The sequence below is a fragment of the Crinia signifera genome, chromosome 1, assembly GCF_055691185.1.
Source record: "Crinia signifera chromosome 1, ASM5569118v1, whole genome shotgun sequence".
In the NCBI taxonomy this organism is placed as follows: Eukaryota; Metazoa; Chordata; class Amphibia; order Anura; family Myobatrachidae; genus Crinia; species Crinia signifera.
In genome coordinates this window covers 193492154-193507931 of record NC_139217.1, presented here as the reverse complement: position 1 = coordinate 193507931, position 15778 = coordinate 193492154, and the positions used below count along the sequence as shown (strand labels likewise).

The 15778-nt window shown below is 40.9% G+C and overlaps 1 protein-coding gene across 1 annotated transcript in view; it reads left to right on the top strand.

Moving 5' to 3' along the window:
* The window catches only part of SMARCAD1 (SNF2 related chromatin remodeling ATPase with DExD box 1), a 114563-nt gene that overhangs the window by 29649 nt on the left and 69136 nt on the right, over positions 1-15778 (top strand). The window contains exons 4-8 of the mRNA XM_083179101.1: positions 5686-5851; positions 6480-6546; positions 8440-8540; positions 10075-10176; positions 12707-12791. Of these exons, the coding sequence (XP_083035227.1) occupies positions 5686-5851; positions 6480-6546; positions 8440-8540; positions 10075-10176; positions 12707-12791 (521 nt within the window). The remainder of the gene's footprint in view (positions 1-5685; positions 5852-6479; positions 6547-8439; positions 8541-10074; positions 10177-12706; positions 12792-15778) is intronic.

The following is a 15778-nucleotide window of genomic DNA, read 5'->3' as shown; positions in this document are numbered from 1 at the left end:
CACCCTGATGGGTATTAAATATGTAAAATGCCCCCACATTGTTAACGGCCCCCCACTATCAACGCCAACCCGAAGCGTGACGAGCCTGCGAGGGGTGGCTGTACGCATCCTTCGACCTTTTCATATCCCCACTATCCACGTCGGTGGGGAGTTGGTTTTATAAAGTGTGCCCGAAGCGTGCCCCGCGAGGGGACACGCATTACTTCACAGGTATACGCATCCCCTCGCGGGGCTCGCTGCGCTCACCACGCTTCGGGCTCGGTGGCTCGCTGCGCTCGCCACACTTTATAAAATCAACTCCACGCCGACGTGGATAGTGGGGGTATGAAAAGGTCGGAGGACGCGTAACGCCGCCCCTCGCGGGCTCGCTGCGCTCGCCACGCTTCTGGTTGGTGTTCATAGTGGGGTGGCGTTGACAATGGGGGGCATTTTACATACTTATTATCCATGAGGGTGGGTATACAATTAAAAATCGGGTCTGGGGGGGGTCATTTAATTGCGTTGCATGCGATGCGATTTTTCGTCGTACAATGCCCTGCGATGGAAACCAGGGGCGCCGTGATAATACACAAGTACCGATACAATCTTTGTTATCTCTGTACTTTCTACGTACAATTCATTGCTGCCCTTTCTTTCTGGGTTTTGATTTGTTCTGTAACAGGAGCACGCTTCGGGATTGCAACATAAAAAACCTGTGCGATCTGCATGCGATCTTGACTATATAGTCAAAATCTCATGCTGGATTGTACCATGTGTACACCGCAATACTGTAGCATATACCTCTCTCTTTGAAACATCTTTTGCTCTATCAATGAAATCTGTGAACTCAAGATAACCTCACAGCCTTCTGTATAATCATGTTACAATTTGATACAATAACAGTAGACACAATATAAATATAAAATGGCTAACCCTCAGAAGAAAAAAAAGATTAATCTGGCTAATTATATGCCAAATGTCATGACTAATATATGCTATTATTTCCCACAACAGTAACTGTCCTGAATTATCCCGCTTTGTGAAATAATAAAGGCACACCATTAGAAAAGAAATACAAATATTAACACATGGCATAACCAGTTTAATATAAATATTTTAAACACCACGGCTACTCAGTGTCACTGTTTTTATTCACATTTCTTCTCTTTTTTTTCACTTTTTGATTTACTATATTTTAATATGAAATATCTTCATATAAAGAGAAACATTTTCTCAATATGAATCTTATGGGAACCAAAATAAAAGTTTGTTTTAATGATTAGTAGTACCTTATCTTAACTCAGTGGAGCCTGTACTGTAGATTAAAACCAAGAGTGCACCATTCAAGTCTGTCTTTTCTTTGTTCAAAAGTTGATATATACTAAAGAGACAAGGAGCCCCACCCCTAATATAAAGGGAAAAACCCAGAGCAACATATAACACCAAACCCAAATATAAACAATATTTAAGAGTGTGGAAGGAGTTTGACTGCTGACCAGCGACTAATGTGGTATGACGAAGACTCTGCTGGGTCATGTATGAAGCTTTGAAGAGGTTGGCCAACGACTATATTGCATGGTGGCCCATTTTATCACAATTAGGGGTGCTTCAATCCATGCTTTTAAAAGCTCTACCAATTTTGGATATAAAGGTAACGTACAGCCATAGGTGTGCATATCCTCCCTTAGGGGGGGGGGGGGGTCCTCTTTGAAAGGTTCCCATAGTATCCAGAGGACATCATCAGGAAATTTGTTTCTTTCAATCCATCTGAGGGACACTGCACTCTCCATTTTAAATTATATACTTGCTTTTTTAAATCAAAGCTATAAGGTTTTTCTGCCATGGGATATTGGGCCTGATTTTGGTTGACTTGCTAAGCAGTGGTATTTGGATCCATTCGCAGGCCCATAATCATTTCATGTGTAAAGACACACACACATATCCAGCCATCAGCTGTAATGGTAAAACCACTGACAGTTGAAGTGAACAACATTGATTGTCCTGTTACAATAGCACAGGTCAAGGGGTAGGATATTTTAAGCTGCAAGTTAAAAACTCCATTCATAGGGCCGTATTCATTGTGGCCGGTGAGGTGGTTAAACACCCAGAACAAGTGACCCACTCCGTTTAACCCTCACGCTGGCCGCTCACCTATTCTACGTTCTGTGGAAACAGCGAGGGTTGCGGGTAATGCAGGGAGTCCACTGCATTTAGCCGCGAACGTCGCAGTTTTAGCGGCTGCACACGCTGTTTCCCTGTCACTGCAAAAACCTAGCAATGTCGAAATAGCGTGTGCAGGGGGTCAGTTGAATACTGACCCGTGAGCTGTGACGGCGAACAATCGGTACAGCTCGCAAAAATCATTTATTATATGCCATAATCTCTGTTTATAGCCGGAAGAATGGGTATTTGTAATGGTATGCCTCTGAGTGAGTGACTATAATGAGCCAAATTGTGATTGCTAGATTATTGGGTCAGATGTGGGATGGGATGTTCCTGGTATGCAGTAGTTAGTACCTACAGTACTAAAAGTCAACCAGTGAACTGGCAACATTTTATGGGTGACCAAGGCACATTGATGCAAATTAGGAGTACAAATCCCACAGATGTTCTACTGTAACACACGTTGCTGAAAAAGATAATGCTGAGTGAGATAGGATATGCTATGTGGGGGGATTCAATCGTCTCCTTGCTGCGATAAAAAGCAACAATTGAATACCACCCCACACACACACACACACACACACACACACACACACACACACACCCACACACCCCCCCCCCCCCCCCCCCTTGTGATCTGTCACTTAAGATGGGAGATCGTGTGTGTGTGTGGGGGGGGGGGGGGTGGTAAACAATTGAATTCCCCCCTTAATGTTTAAAGATGACCATTACATACCACATCAGTCGCAAATACATATACATCACAAACACACAAATACTGTATAGGTCAAAATATTTTTAAATACAAAGAAATAATCCAAATATTAAGTTACCTAGATAAGGATAACTTAATATGGGGCAGATGTATTAACCCTGGTGAAGAGATAAAGGGGGTTATTCTGATTCACTAGGAATGGCACAATCACTCTCTAAAGGACCAAACCATATGCACTGCAGGTGGGGCTGATGTAACATCTGCAGAGAGAGTTAGATTTGAGTGTTTTATTGTTTCTGTGCAGGGTAAATACTGACTGCTTAATTTTTACACTGCAATATAGATATCAGTTTGAAGTACACCCCCCACCCAAATCTAACTGTCTCTGTACATGTTACATCTGCCCCCCCCCCCCCCCCTGCAGTGCAAATGGTTTTGTCCATTAGAGAATGATTGTGCCTTTCCGAGTGAATCAGAATAACCCCCAAAGTGGAAAGGGAGAACGCACCAGCCAATCCACTCCCACCTGTAATCTGTCAAACACAGTTGATTAGCTGGTGCTTTATTTCCTTCCACTTTATCTGTTCACCAGGCTTAATACATCTGCCACTATGTTGGCAAAGTATTCAACACATACTGTAATTTGACATCACTATAAAGTTGATTGACTGCTGTATATGTCTTACTATACATTGTCCTAGAGTATAGGTATTGCATATGAATATACTGTACTTCACCTATAATCTTATTAGATGTAGCAGGATACAAACCTGTTGTCTCCCAATGGGTCTTGCCAAAAAGGTGCATGCATATATTTTGCCCTTAATTATTTATATATCAAACTAAGAAATAAAACTATATACCAATTAGAAGATATATTTCAAATCAGCCCGAAAAGATGCAATGCCATGTATAGGAAACAAAAGACACACAATGTTAGTTTGTAGTGGAGGTCTTTCCCTTATTGCTCATCATGTCCAGAGATAACAAAGGTCTTTCCTTTAAAAGCACTGGACCCTGACTAGTGTAATGCTGCAACTACTGACCATTCTATATTATTGAACAATAGGCAAAATTCTGATTCATCTTTCAGTTCTAGTGTTGTGTTGATCTCTAGAGCAATAGGGCCAATGACCTGACTTTCTGCATATCATACGGTTTCACCCCACTGCTTCCTCGTGTCATTACACAGCTGTTACTGGAAGGCAGCTGTGAGGTCCTAAAGAAGAAGAAAAGTTGATACTCCTGCTGGGAGGTGTAGCACGACCACTGTCTGAGTACATCATGAATCACTTGCCCTATGACTACCGTCTTATGTTCTTTATTGGTGCTCCTAAGAGTGGTGCATCAATCTTTGCACTCATTTCTCCATTTTTATCAAATTAAATGCACAAATGTAAAGTTATATGAAAGAACTACATAAGGATTTGTTGCAACTCATGACGTCAGCATGATATTTTAGTTATTAAAGGTATAATACTATACTGTGGAAGATGTGATTTCACAGAAATCGAATTATAAAGCTAGCGATCAGCCCAAAGCACACTTTTTTTGTATTCATATTTAAAATTACAGCCGGTGCAGTGTGGGGTCGGTATGAGAACTTATTAAAAAGGGTCAATATTGGTTTTGAAGTGTAAAATAAGCATAAAAAGAAAAATCATAGGCAGAAAGGTCCTTGTAAATTTTCTGTGAATGCCTTAAATAATTATCTTTTATTTTGGAGCACTCACAGTTGTCTGCGCTCAGGATTATAAATTTCATATATTAACAGTTTCTTATATAGTGCAGCATATTCCGTTGCGCCTTACAAAGGATAACTGATGTCTAATGAGATGTAATATAAGAAAGTTGTAAGAAAGGTGCAATTGGTTGAATTTATTGATATTTTTTCCTTATATCTGTTTAAAGATACTGCAGTATAAAAAATGTCACACTGACATTTATAGAGGTATTGCTTGGAACTCAGTATAGGGCTTGTGGTGCTGCAAGTATTATACAGTGCTACTCCCCATCCATTTTCCCCTAAAATAAATAAATGCAGTACATTGTCCCCAGCTTGTCTTGGGGATTGACTATTTGCATATGCCTTGCAGTCGGGTGCTGTGTGCAGCGAATTGCTTTGTGTCTGAGATTGACAATGGATGCCAAGTTGTTCAGGCAACCCAAGAATCCCTATGGGTCAGCTGAGAAATACATTTTTGATACTTTTCCTACACTTCCTTGATTCTTTCAGAGTTTTACACGTTGTATACAATGAGGCTGAATTCAACACTGATCTCAGGTGGGCTCCTGAGCACTTGATCGATCTGATTAAACTGTTTGCTTCTTTCTGTCATAAATGATGATTTGTGGTATTGGTAGGCCTGGTCTGTTTGACATGTCTGTCTCATCGTGAACATACTGTATAGGATGCATTTGTGAGGTTTATATAGTTTGGGGTTTCACTGGCTGATTACCCACTGGCTTTAGGAAAATACCAGTGACACTGCACACAATTACATGGGACTGTACACTTCTACCTGCGCTCCAGGTGGACATTCAATAGACCCTTTTGCGTTCACTTTCTGTGAATACAAGTGATCCGAGACAACGGTGCTGGAATTTGAATGATCTGTTCCATACCATTTCCTTTTGGCATTATTTTACTAAAATGAAATAAACTACACAATATGTGAGTACTTTTTCATTATGTGACTATTCAATACTGCCAGGGTTTATTTTACTTTTTTGCATGTATTTTTGTAATCCAAATGTATTCTGAATAAGAAGTACCAGTAGTTCCCATAACATTCTAGATTCTTTGAACTGTTGTACTTTTGTTTAAGGAATGGTCTTTCTGAATCTGCCACTGATGATTCTGAGGATGAATACCCACCATTAAGGAAGACTACTACAACAAAAGTACCTCATCCACAGAGTGAAACCAAAGATGTAAAACTCCAGAAACTTAAAGAAATCTTCCCTCAAAGGACCAATGAAGAGCTGTTAAAAGTAATGTATCTTCCAAGCACCTGCCAAGTCTATTGTGTACCCAACTGTCTTAAGCTGGGTACACAATAGGCAAAATTTCTGTAAAGATTTTGGTGATTGTAGACATGTAGAATGATCAAATCTAAAGATAGTCTAATGTGTATGCACTATAGTGCTGGTGATGTGCCCTCCTGCGCGTCATCCTCCGTTGGCCCTGGCATGCATGGCTGAGAGGGGGAATCGCTAACAAGGGCCATGATGCAAAATGAACGTGGCCCCTTCACCCCCACTCCAAAATCCAAAAGGAACGGCAATTATGAGACTGGGTAATGAAGACAAATAGCTATATTGGCATAATCAGTCAATCGTTTTCAGGGACACAACCCCTTTGTCAGGACCAGCAACCTGGTCCTGACGAAGGGGTTTGACTTTGAATATATCAGTTTGTCTTCATTATCCAGTCTCCTGAGTGCCGTTCCTTTTGGACTATATATATTTTACACAACAAGAATGCCCCTCAAACATTTGTCTGCTGAGATAAGTTGAATGTCGATAACTTACAGCATGGATAACAGTATAGATTGGGGAGTGATGCATTCTCTATTGTCCTAATGGAACAAAGTATAATCCTTTACCTCTAATATTTCAGCTGATTAAATCCACAAGTACATTGGAGGCTGCTGTAGCTGCTGGCGTAGTTCGCTTTGATGATAAAGGTATATATTGTTTATGTGTATTTTATTATTTTGATTACAAGGCTAGCAGTCACATTTTAAAGCTAACCAAGTTTGGCACAGTGGACTTAATTAGTATCTCAATAAATTTGGTTTAACTAACTTTGCTCAGCCATAGATATCCTTAAACATGTACTGTTAGGGTGCCTTGAGGACTAAGTTTGGAGATCACTGGATTACATAGTTTTAATTTCAAGATGTATAGCTAAAATCTGGCATTAAACAGCCACAATTGTGGTAAGGTCAGGATAAAAACAAATGGTGCAGTTGCCTCCGCACCCACACCTGTACTGTGACCAAATAGTGACTGACTATGAATCCCCTGTATGGCTAGGAACTATTTCACTTGGCACCAACTCAAAGTTAGTGTCTAGTGGTTCTCTAAGCTGCTCTCAGCCAGCAGCATCTTTAACTGAAAGAGGCGGTTTCCTGTCATGCATTGTGCTCAAGTGGCACACTTATAATTTGTTGTAAAATATGAATTGGTATATAGCAAACTCTTAATAGAAAACATTGTGTAAAGGAAATGCCGTAAGTTTCAAGAGTGAAGCATATATTAATTAATATGAAAAATATTTCCAGTATACCATTGCCTACCATTAAGGCCTGTAAAACGTAAGCCAAATAAACTAAAACCCTTGAAGGCCATACATTGTATACAGCCTATATACTATATCATACTTAGTATTCTTTTGTTCATCCATATTTTCCTTTAATTTCTTTCTGCATGCTCGCTTAGGCATCTACTTTACTACTAGTGCTTTAGAATACAAAGATATGAAATTGGCTTCCTCCTGTAGGTATTTGAAGCATTGTACTTAATGTGCGTAAATATTATTCCAAAGTATGATCCATGACAACAAGCGAGTCTCCACACACATACCTGTGGGGCTCTCTGCCATTCCACCTCACAGCTGTTGCCCATTTTTTTTAAGGTTTTAAACAGGAGGAGGCATGTTTACATGTAATCGTAAGTGATTTAACTTCAGGCACTCTTTTTGTTCCTGTTAGTCGCATGAAACCTTGTTTAACATCTGGTTCTAGGTCATTTTGGATTATGAACAAAATGCGATTTCAGAGTGTTCAATAAAATATGTCTTTATAAACTAGCAAATATATGTATAATGTTCAGAAAGATACAAGAACACCGTGGATGTTTTTTTGTTTCTGTTTTGGAATTTAAAAGAAAATAAAAAAAAATATATACTGTATTTTGTGTTAGTAGTCCCCTCTAGTCTGTGATTAACTCTGGTAAATTAATGCACAAAAATATTTTCCCTTTATTAGCTGTAGCGGTATTTTGCCTCAGGTGTGTCCTCAAGTTTAGTAGATGATCAAAGCAATGAAAGAATTTTCTCTCTAATCAAAATATATAGTTCAGCAGTTCAGTTGAGTGCCTCATTATTTTGTCATTTACAAAATCCCTTATTGGACAAGAAATGATTTGACATATGCTTTTGTATTAGAACTTTCATAAGTGGAAACTGACATTTATTGTAGCTGGTAGGATGACCCTATTAAGGCTAACAATAAAAACATAATATTTATGTTGATCCCGAAATCTGCTTGTATGTAAGTGTGACCATTTTGGCCAGATGAGACCTGTACTCTTGCAACAGGACAGCATTAGCTCCAATTCATAACTATTTTACAAAGTCATAGTACATTACAAAATTGATATATACAGGGTATTGATGGTCTTGGTCAAACAAGTTTAGTTCACAGAAATGGAAACAATGTAAGTCACCATGGTATTTAATAATAAAATAGTGAAGTGTTCCAACATCTTATACTATATTACTCTATGTTTTACTAAGTTATCATAATAGAATGCTTTAAGGATGATTTCTGGTAAATTATATTCTTTATATTAAGCTACGTCTCGAAAGAGAAAGTTGGATGATGATCCCACAAAAAGGCCGGATGAACAGGAAGAGGGCAGTAAGCAAGTTGCAAAGAAGAAAAAATCTGATTCGGTAAGTAATGGATCATTGCAGGCTGCCTTGCAAGTCAGCCAGACTAGAGTGTTGATTAGTATTTATATCACACAGCGTGGTATCTGGATGGTTGACGTACATATAATCAACGTGGTAAAAAAGGTCAACATGAGTTTTCAGGGATATTTTAAGTTTTTGAACTTTTTCATACTTTACAATCTATGTGGAACGGTAAAGTGTGCTGTGAGCAGCGAGGCACTGGGCTCGAAGCATGGAGAGCGAGGCTCAACAATATTTGTCAAATGTATCTTATGAGTGTCCTATGAGAGGGCTTCATTTGGAAATGGCAGGGAGCGATTTGCGTGCGCTGCAAAGTTTAAGCAGCAGCAGTGGTCTGGCCCGCGCAGCCAGCTGCCACCACATAACCCCTGATCCAACTACTGACAGTGCCTAGTACTGGGCGGGGGTTCCCAGGAGGAGACGAGTATACAGAGCAGCACACGCAAGGACCTGAGGGCTGAGTAGCCGGCTGGACCACAAGTCAGAGATGGGCTCCGCACCCAGCCACAAGATGTACTTGCCATGCCTGCTGGTTGCTATAGGACAGTAAGGATACTCTTCACACTGGCAATGCCTGATTAATTGTAAATCACACTAACGGGTGCATGCAAGTCCTCACATTATTAATCCCTTGTCTGATATTTCTTACATTAATGTAGCCAAGCATATTGATGGTGTTTGCCTTGTCCTCACTCATATTTGTTTATTTATATTTAATAAGTTTTTCTGATAGAGCAATGTTCTCCTTTTTGCAAACCTAACTACTGTAAGAGATTGGAACAAGCAGTGCTGCTCTCTGTCTGCTAGTCACTGCGACCGTCAAACGGGTGCAGGAGGCGAGGGGGGCGGCCAAAAATGTTGTGCCTATGGGTGGCTTTGACCCATAAATCCGTCCTTGGATGTATCTGTTACATCATAGTGTATAACCATGATACGTGCCGTTCAACATAGCCTAGGGTGACGTTTGTAGCAGTAATGTCTTGCCCCTGGTGAGGCCTGGCATCGGCAAGTGTGTAATACACATCAGCAGCAGCGATGTCGGGCTGGGTACACAGCTCAACATCGTGAAGTTTCTTCTCAGCTTAAATCTTAACATAATGAGTGCTTTTCAATGTCACCGGCGAGTGGGTTTTCATGGTGAGGATAGGTATTCTTTTGATGCAAATAAGCCACCCTCGCAAGGTTCGCTGCAAATACAGTGAGTCTGCCACATTTTGTGGCGAGCCTTGCCATTTTATTGGCCACACTCGACGTTTCCTCCTCGCCTTATGGAACAGGCGAGGAGGCAAATGGCGACTGAACCAGTTTTGTTGAATACCCTGACGGCGAGCTAGTCACACGTCTATGTGCTCACTGCCAGGTCATTGAATACCGCTCAGTACTTTGACTATATAAGGCAGTGTATAACTATTGTGAACGTTTACCCAGACTGTATTCCGATATTGTGATTTATATAGTGAAAATCACTGTTAAGGCAATGTGTAGCAGCCATGTGCATTTTTTACCTTTGCAGTTTGCTGCAGATAACGACAGTTCAGCTTCTGATGATGAATGGGAAAGACAAGAAAATAGTGTGAAAAAGCTGCAGAAACATTTTCCTGATTTGGATAAAGAGGTAAGTCTGCTTTATGAATAGGAATACATCTTTAAAAGACTGACTTATGTACACACTGTAGCATGAAATCTTTTCCACCCTTATGGTCTCACCTCTTCCACGTTATTGGAGCTAAGACATGTGTCACTATAGGCATATCATCTCACCTGGAAGGCTGCATCATGAAATGAAAAGGTTTGGACATCTGCTACAAGTGCACATGACTGTACAGATTTGTTGCCTTACAATCAAGTAACACCTTCACTGACATGGCACATTTTTACTGTCACCTGTCATGTATCATGAGAGGTATTCATGCTAGAATGTTCAGTAGATGTGAAAATTGTATTAACACTTTGACATGCAGGCCTACAGAATTACATTTACATTATGTACAGTGTATCCAGAAAGTATTCACAGTGCTTCACTTTTTACACATTTTGTTACAGCCTTATTCCAAAATGGAATACATTTCGTAAGTTTTTCCGGTACTTGTGTAGTTTCACAGTGCCAGCATGGCGCCGTGCGTCTGAGTCCCCTTGCGGGGCTCGCTTCGCTCGCCCACGCTGCGGGCTCGGTGGTTTGCCACGCTATCTAAAATCAACTCCGTGCCAACATGGATAGTGGGGGTATGAACTATCCATGTTGGCATGGAGTTAAGTTAGTTTATTTTAGATAGTTTGCCGAGCGAACTAACCGGAAGTAGCACGGCGCCATGCTGGCGCCCTGAAACTACACAAGTACCGTTTTTCCCTCAAAATTCCCAAGTTTTTGGGGAGATTTTAGCTAATTTATTCATGTTGATGCAGAGTTCTCATTGGAGACTTGTTTACTCTTCTCAATGCTCAATACTCACTTCTTTGCCAAAATCCAGCTATTTAAAAAATTATATTAAAAAAAAAAAGTGTATATATGCATAACAAAAAAAAAATACTTACCAACTCCAGAGCCTCTCTGTCCCGCGGCGTCATCAGGAGGGCCGGCAGTCTCCGGTGGTGTGACATCATCGGCTCGGCGGTGGTCTCCAGCGGTGCCCGATGTCATCGGGATTGGCGGCGGCGGGGGTGTCCGGACTCCAGCGTCGTGTCATGCGGGCGGCGTTCAGCAGGGCTTCAGTTGCTCAGAACAGCCCTGCTCATCTGCCCGCGGCCACACATGCGGGAGATGAGCAGGAGCTTTCTGAGCGACTGCTCTGTATTGGACAGATTCAGAACTGCGGGTGCGCGCATGTAAATCGCTGTGTGGGCTATATACACAGCGATTTACATGCATTTTCTGAGCGATTTAGAAAAATCGCTCAGAAAATGCCTGAAAATTGTGCTGTGTGTGGGGCCCTTTACATTTGGGTGGGATTGTTTTGAAACTGAAATCTAAATTGCAGTGTAAAAATAATGCAGCCAGTATTTACCCTGCACAGAAACAACTATATACTCAATAACTCACACAAATCTAACTCTCTCTGCACATGTTAATTCTGCCCCACCTGGAGGGCACATGGTTTTGCCAATTTTGAGAACGAATTTGTACTGCGATCAGATCTGAATAATGGGGAACATGCAGTCTTGGCAAGGACACAGACATTTTGCATAGAGTTGCATGTGCTCCAGGTTTTCATGGCTTTTCTCTGGGTGTTACTGTTTCCTACCACAGATCAAAAACACAATGTTTAGTTAGAAGCAATATGACTTTGCATATATGGATGCAATGTACAGGGGATATGGTGTGCATACAAATGCTGTACTTATGGTAATACATTATGCATATTCTTGCTCACCCTTATGATGCTATGAGGTAAAATGCACAATTTAGATGTAATATAGGTGCCATCAATTCCTTTGAAATGCAAGTAGTGCATCACCTGAATCAACCTCTTATTACAGGCAACTGGTGGCTGTCCAGCTGTCCCAGCATTCCCTGCCACAGTTTTGCTATTGGGGAGCAATAAATCTGTGGCAGGACATGTTGGTATGTGTAGATTCACAACAGCTGCAGAGCCTCATGTTGGCCAGGCATATTGTAGTGTTTGGCTGCTGACAGAAATGGATCCCAGTGTGTGAGATTATGGTATGGAATCTAAACCTCTTTGGAAAATCGGTACTATGTTCAATTTGTTGCTGCTTAACTGTTTTTTTCTTTCTTTTCATATTTTCCATTTAACAGCTGTCAGAGCAAGACGTTTGCTCTGTGTGATGCGCTCTAGGCAAAACTACAATCCGTTTACTAGAATAGCCTCTTTTCTAAAAAGCTTTGTAGCAGATGTCAGATGGGACACAACTGATGTGAATAATTTGGTATTCTCTGTACCTGGCTGCAACGGTTTAAACAATATAATTAAATGATAATAAATATTTAAGTTGTTTTCCCTGTCATAATCCAAATTCACAGTCCATCATAAATGGAACTTTTTTTTTTTGTTATTTCGATTAATTTTCATTTTTACTTCAGTGCTGTGTTGTGTGCACTATACTTGTCATAGAAGTGTCTAATATCTTGATTCATAGCTAATTGGATTAATGCTTTATGTAATTGTGCAACATTTGTTTTTGGATAGGAGCTTAGAGAGGTACTTCAAGAGCATGACTGGTCTTTTCATGAAGCACTTGAGGCGTTAAAGTTGTTTGCAGAAGATGAGCAAGGTAACGTTATGTTCTTGGACTTAGCCATGACTTTATATTCATTTGTCACTTTCAAAGCTGAAACCTTTGAAATGGAGTTTAAATCTGGCTGGTAAATCGGCAGAATCTCATGCTTATCTCATGATCTGTTAGTAATGTCATTTTTGGCCTGATGAAGAACCAATAAAGAAGGTTCAAAGTGTTGATACTACGTTTAGGCCTATTTGAACTTCTTTAGTACAGTACACTCCACCTATTGAAGCCCAATGTGTAAGTATTGAATCGGTTGGGAAATATCGTAACTCACCTATTTAATGCTGCTATTAACATCCACATTGAGGGGTGTCAGAGCTGACTTTTAAAAAGTTGGGTCTGTTTTGTCATGAATGGGACTGGATTGTCGAATTCATGGCCATTTTTCGACAATCCGCTGCCATTTTCCTCGGTCCATGGATTTTTAAACGCTCGACAGCTGGAACATTGAATTCCGGTAGACTGGGAGACTTCTTCCACCACCTTCTACCAATATTATTTTAAAATACCCTCAACCAGTCTGCAGTGTACTCCCAGAGGTAGGAGTACTCCAGGTTGGGAACCACTGCTTTAATCCCATGTCTCTTAAACAACACTATATCATTACAAGCATAATTACACTGATTTCAATGATTGAGGTTGAAAGTGGCTATAGTTGACAGAACTCTACTGATCCCACAGTATGAGCAGCACATCCTCGGCAAAGCAGAAAAGTGGGTGCCTTCCAGAAACCCCACAGGAAATGAACAGACAACCAGATGGCGGCACTCGCAATAATGACCACTGTACAGCAGCTATAGTATAAACATTTTGAGTGTATTGACATCGTGACAAAAATACAACGCGACACATCGACATTGGTGAAAAAAGGTCCTGTTCCACATCCATTGTAAACGCATTACTGTACGATGGGGCCTACTGTTTACCCAGCAGACACGCCCCCTGACGTTGTGATGCGGTGCGTGTGGTGTGTGATGACGCCGCTGGTGAGTGTGTCCTGCTTCCGGAAATGCACATGTTGGTAATATATAAAAGTATGATCTGTTAGTAATGTAATTTTTGTCCTGATGAAGAACCAATAAAGAAGGTTCAAAATGTTGATACTACAGCTGCTGTACAGTGGTTGTTATTGTGAGTTCTGCCATGGTATCCGGACTGACCATAGATTGACTCTAGGTCGACCACTATTGGTCGACATTCAAAATGTCGACAGGGTAAATAGGTCTACATACATTTTTTTTACAACATTTTGAGCCGACATGTGCCGACAGGCTGAATTTCATGCCCTACCATGCAGTACGGCGTGGAGGGAGATTACAATAGTGTGCCAAGCGCAGCAAGGCACCTAACCTGAAGCATGGCGAGCACAGCAAACCATGTGACAGGACGCGGTACATTTTGACCATGTCGACAGAGACCCAAAATTATGAAAAACTCATGGCGACCTTTGGGACCCTGTGATAAATATATCTATCTGGAAGAAAAGCAGAGGAGCACTCCATAGTGCAGTATTTAAGGTATATTTTTATTCACAGAAAAGCTTTTTAATAACAAATAAAAGCAAAGGATCACGTACCGTGACTGATGGTTACCACAACTGCAGTGTCTTACAGCGTAGTTCTATGGATCTCGCACAAAGTTGGAGTGGTTACACTCAGACAGCAGGATGATGCTAGGCCATGCTCCAATGCGTATTGTCATCAACGGTCTTCGTCAGATCCCTCATTTTAACACGCATGGACTCATGGATCATGGATTCATTATACGGCAACAGTGGACCTTTCCCAAAAAAATTATTAATTCTGCAAAAAGCCGACATTTGTTTTTTTAAATGAATGAAAGAATCCGCATGGTATACGTGGTTACATAATAAAATACAAGCAAAAATGTATACATATATATGTTTGATTAATAAATACCCATATCGGTCAATATATAACAAACGTATCCATTCAAAACGTATATATAAGTTTTATCTATCAACATTTTTCAGAAAGGTCCACTGCTGCCGTATAATGAATGAGTCCAAGCTTGTTATAATGAGGGATCTGACTGACGCTAGGCCAGCCCAGCCCTCTGATGAAGTCCGAGGGCTGAAGGGGAAACTCTCCCCGAAACGTTGATAAGTTTTCTGCTAATACACTTATTTGATTGACAAGTCTTAGAGTGCCGCCTGATCTATCTATCTATCTATAGATAGATATATATATATATATATATATATATATATATATATATATATATATATATATATATATACACACAGACACACACACACACTCTTTCATTGTCAGCACTCGCCAGAACCTCCTCACTAGCGGAGAGTGACGCCATCAGACTGGGGTGTGCGTCCGTCCGTCCCAGTCACTTGGCGGCAGGGATAGGGGTGGGGGGGTTCAGCGCCGCGGGGAGCTGCATCGGAACAGGGCAAGCGAGAGTTTCGTGTGCCCCCGCCCCCTTCCGGCGGCTGGTGGGGGCTGGTTGGAATCGCCAGCCCCTGCAAGCATGACACCAGCTCCATCTCAATGTATAGATTACATATATACAGACTAATTTGGGGCAGGGCCAGAAATATGAAATACATGTGTCCTCATACATCTGCAGTTGCGTTAAAGAGCCTCTCTCCGCACACTTGACCCTGTGTGAAAATGCTAGTTTCATGTGTTTTTTTCCCCTCCAAAACTGTTTGTCGCAGCACGATGCACCAGGAGACTGGTCTTCTATAATGAACATGTGTATGTTGTGCAACAGAGTCTCTGAATCTCTATGTTTGTAGCAGCTTTAGCTATTTTCAGAATTGTTGTGCACCGTGTATAGACTCAGTCACACATCATACAAGTATTACATATCAAATTAATCTGCACAGGCTCCTGGTTCATCCTAGTCTAATGTAGCTAATAAGATTTTTGACGCAACTCGACTTGCTGTGTTGTATTTTGAAGCTTTATGTATGATGAGTGTAAAACCACAACTTC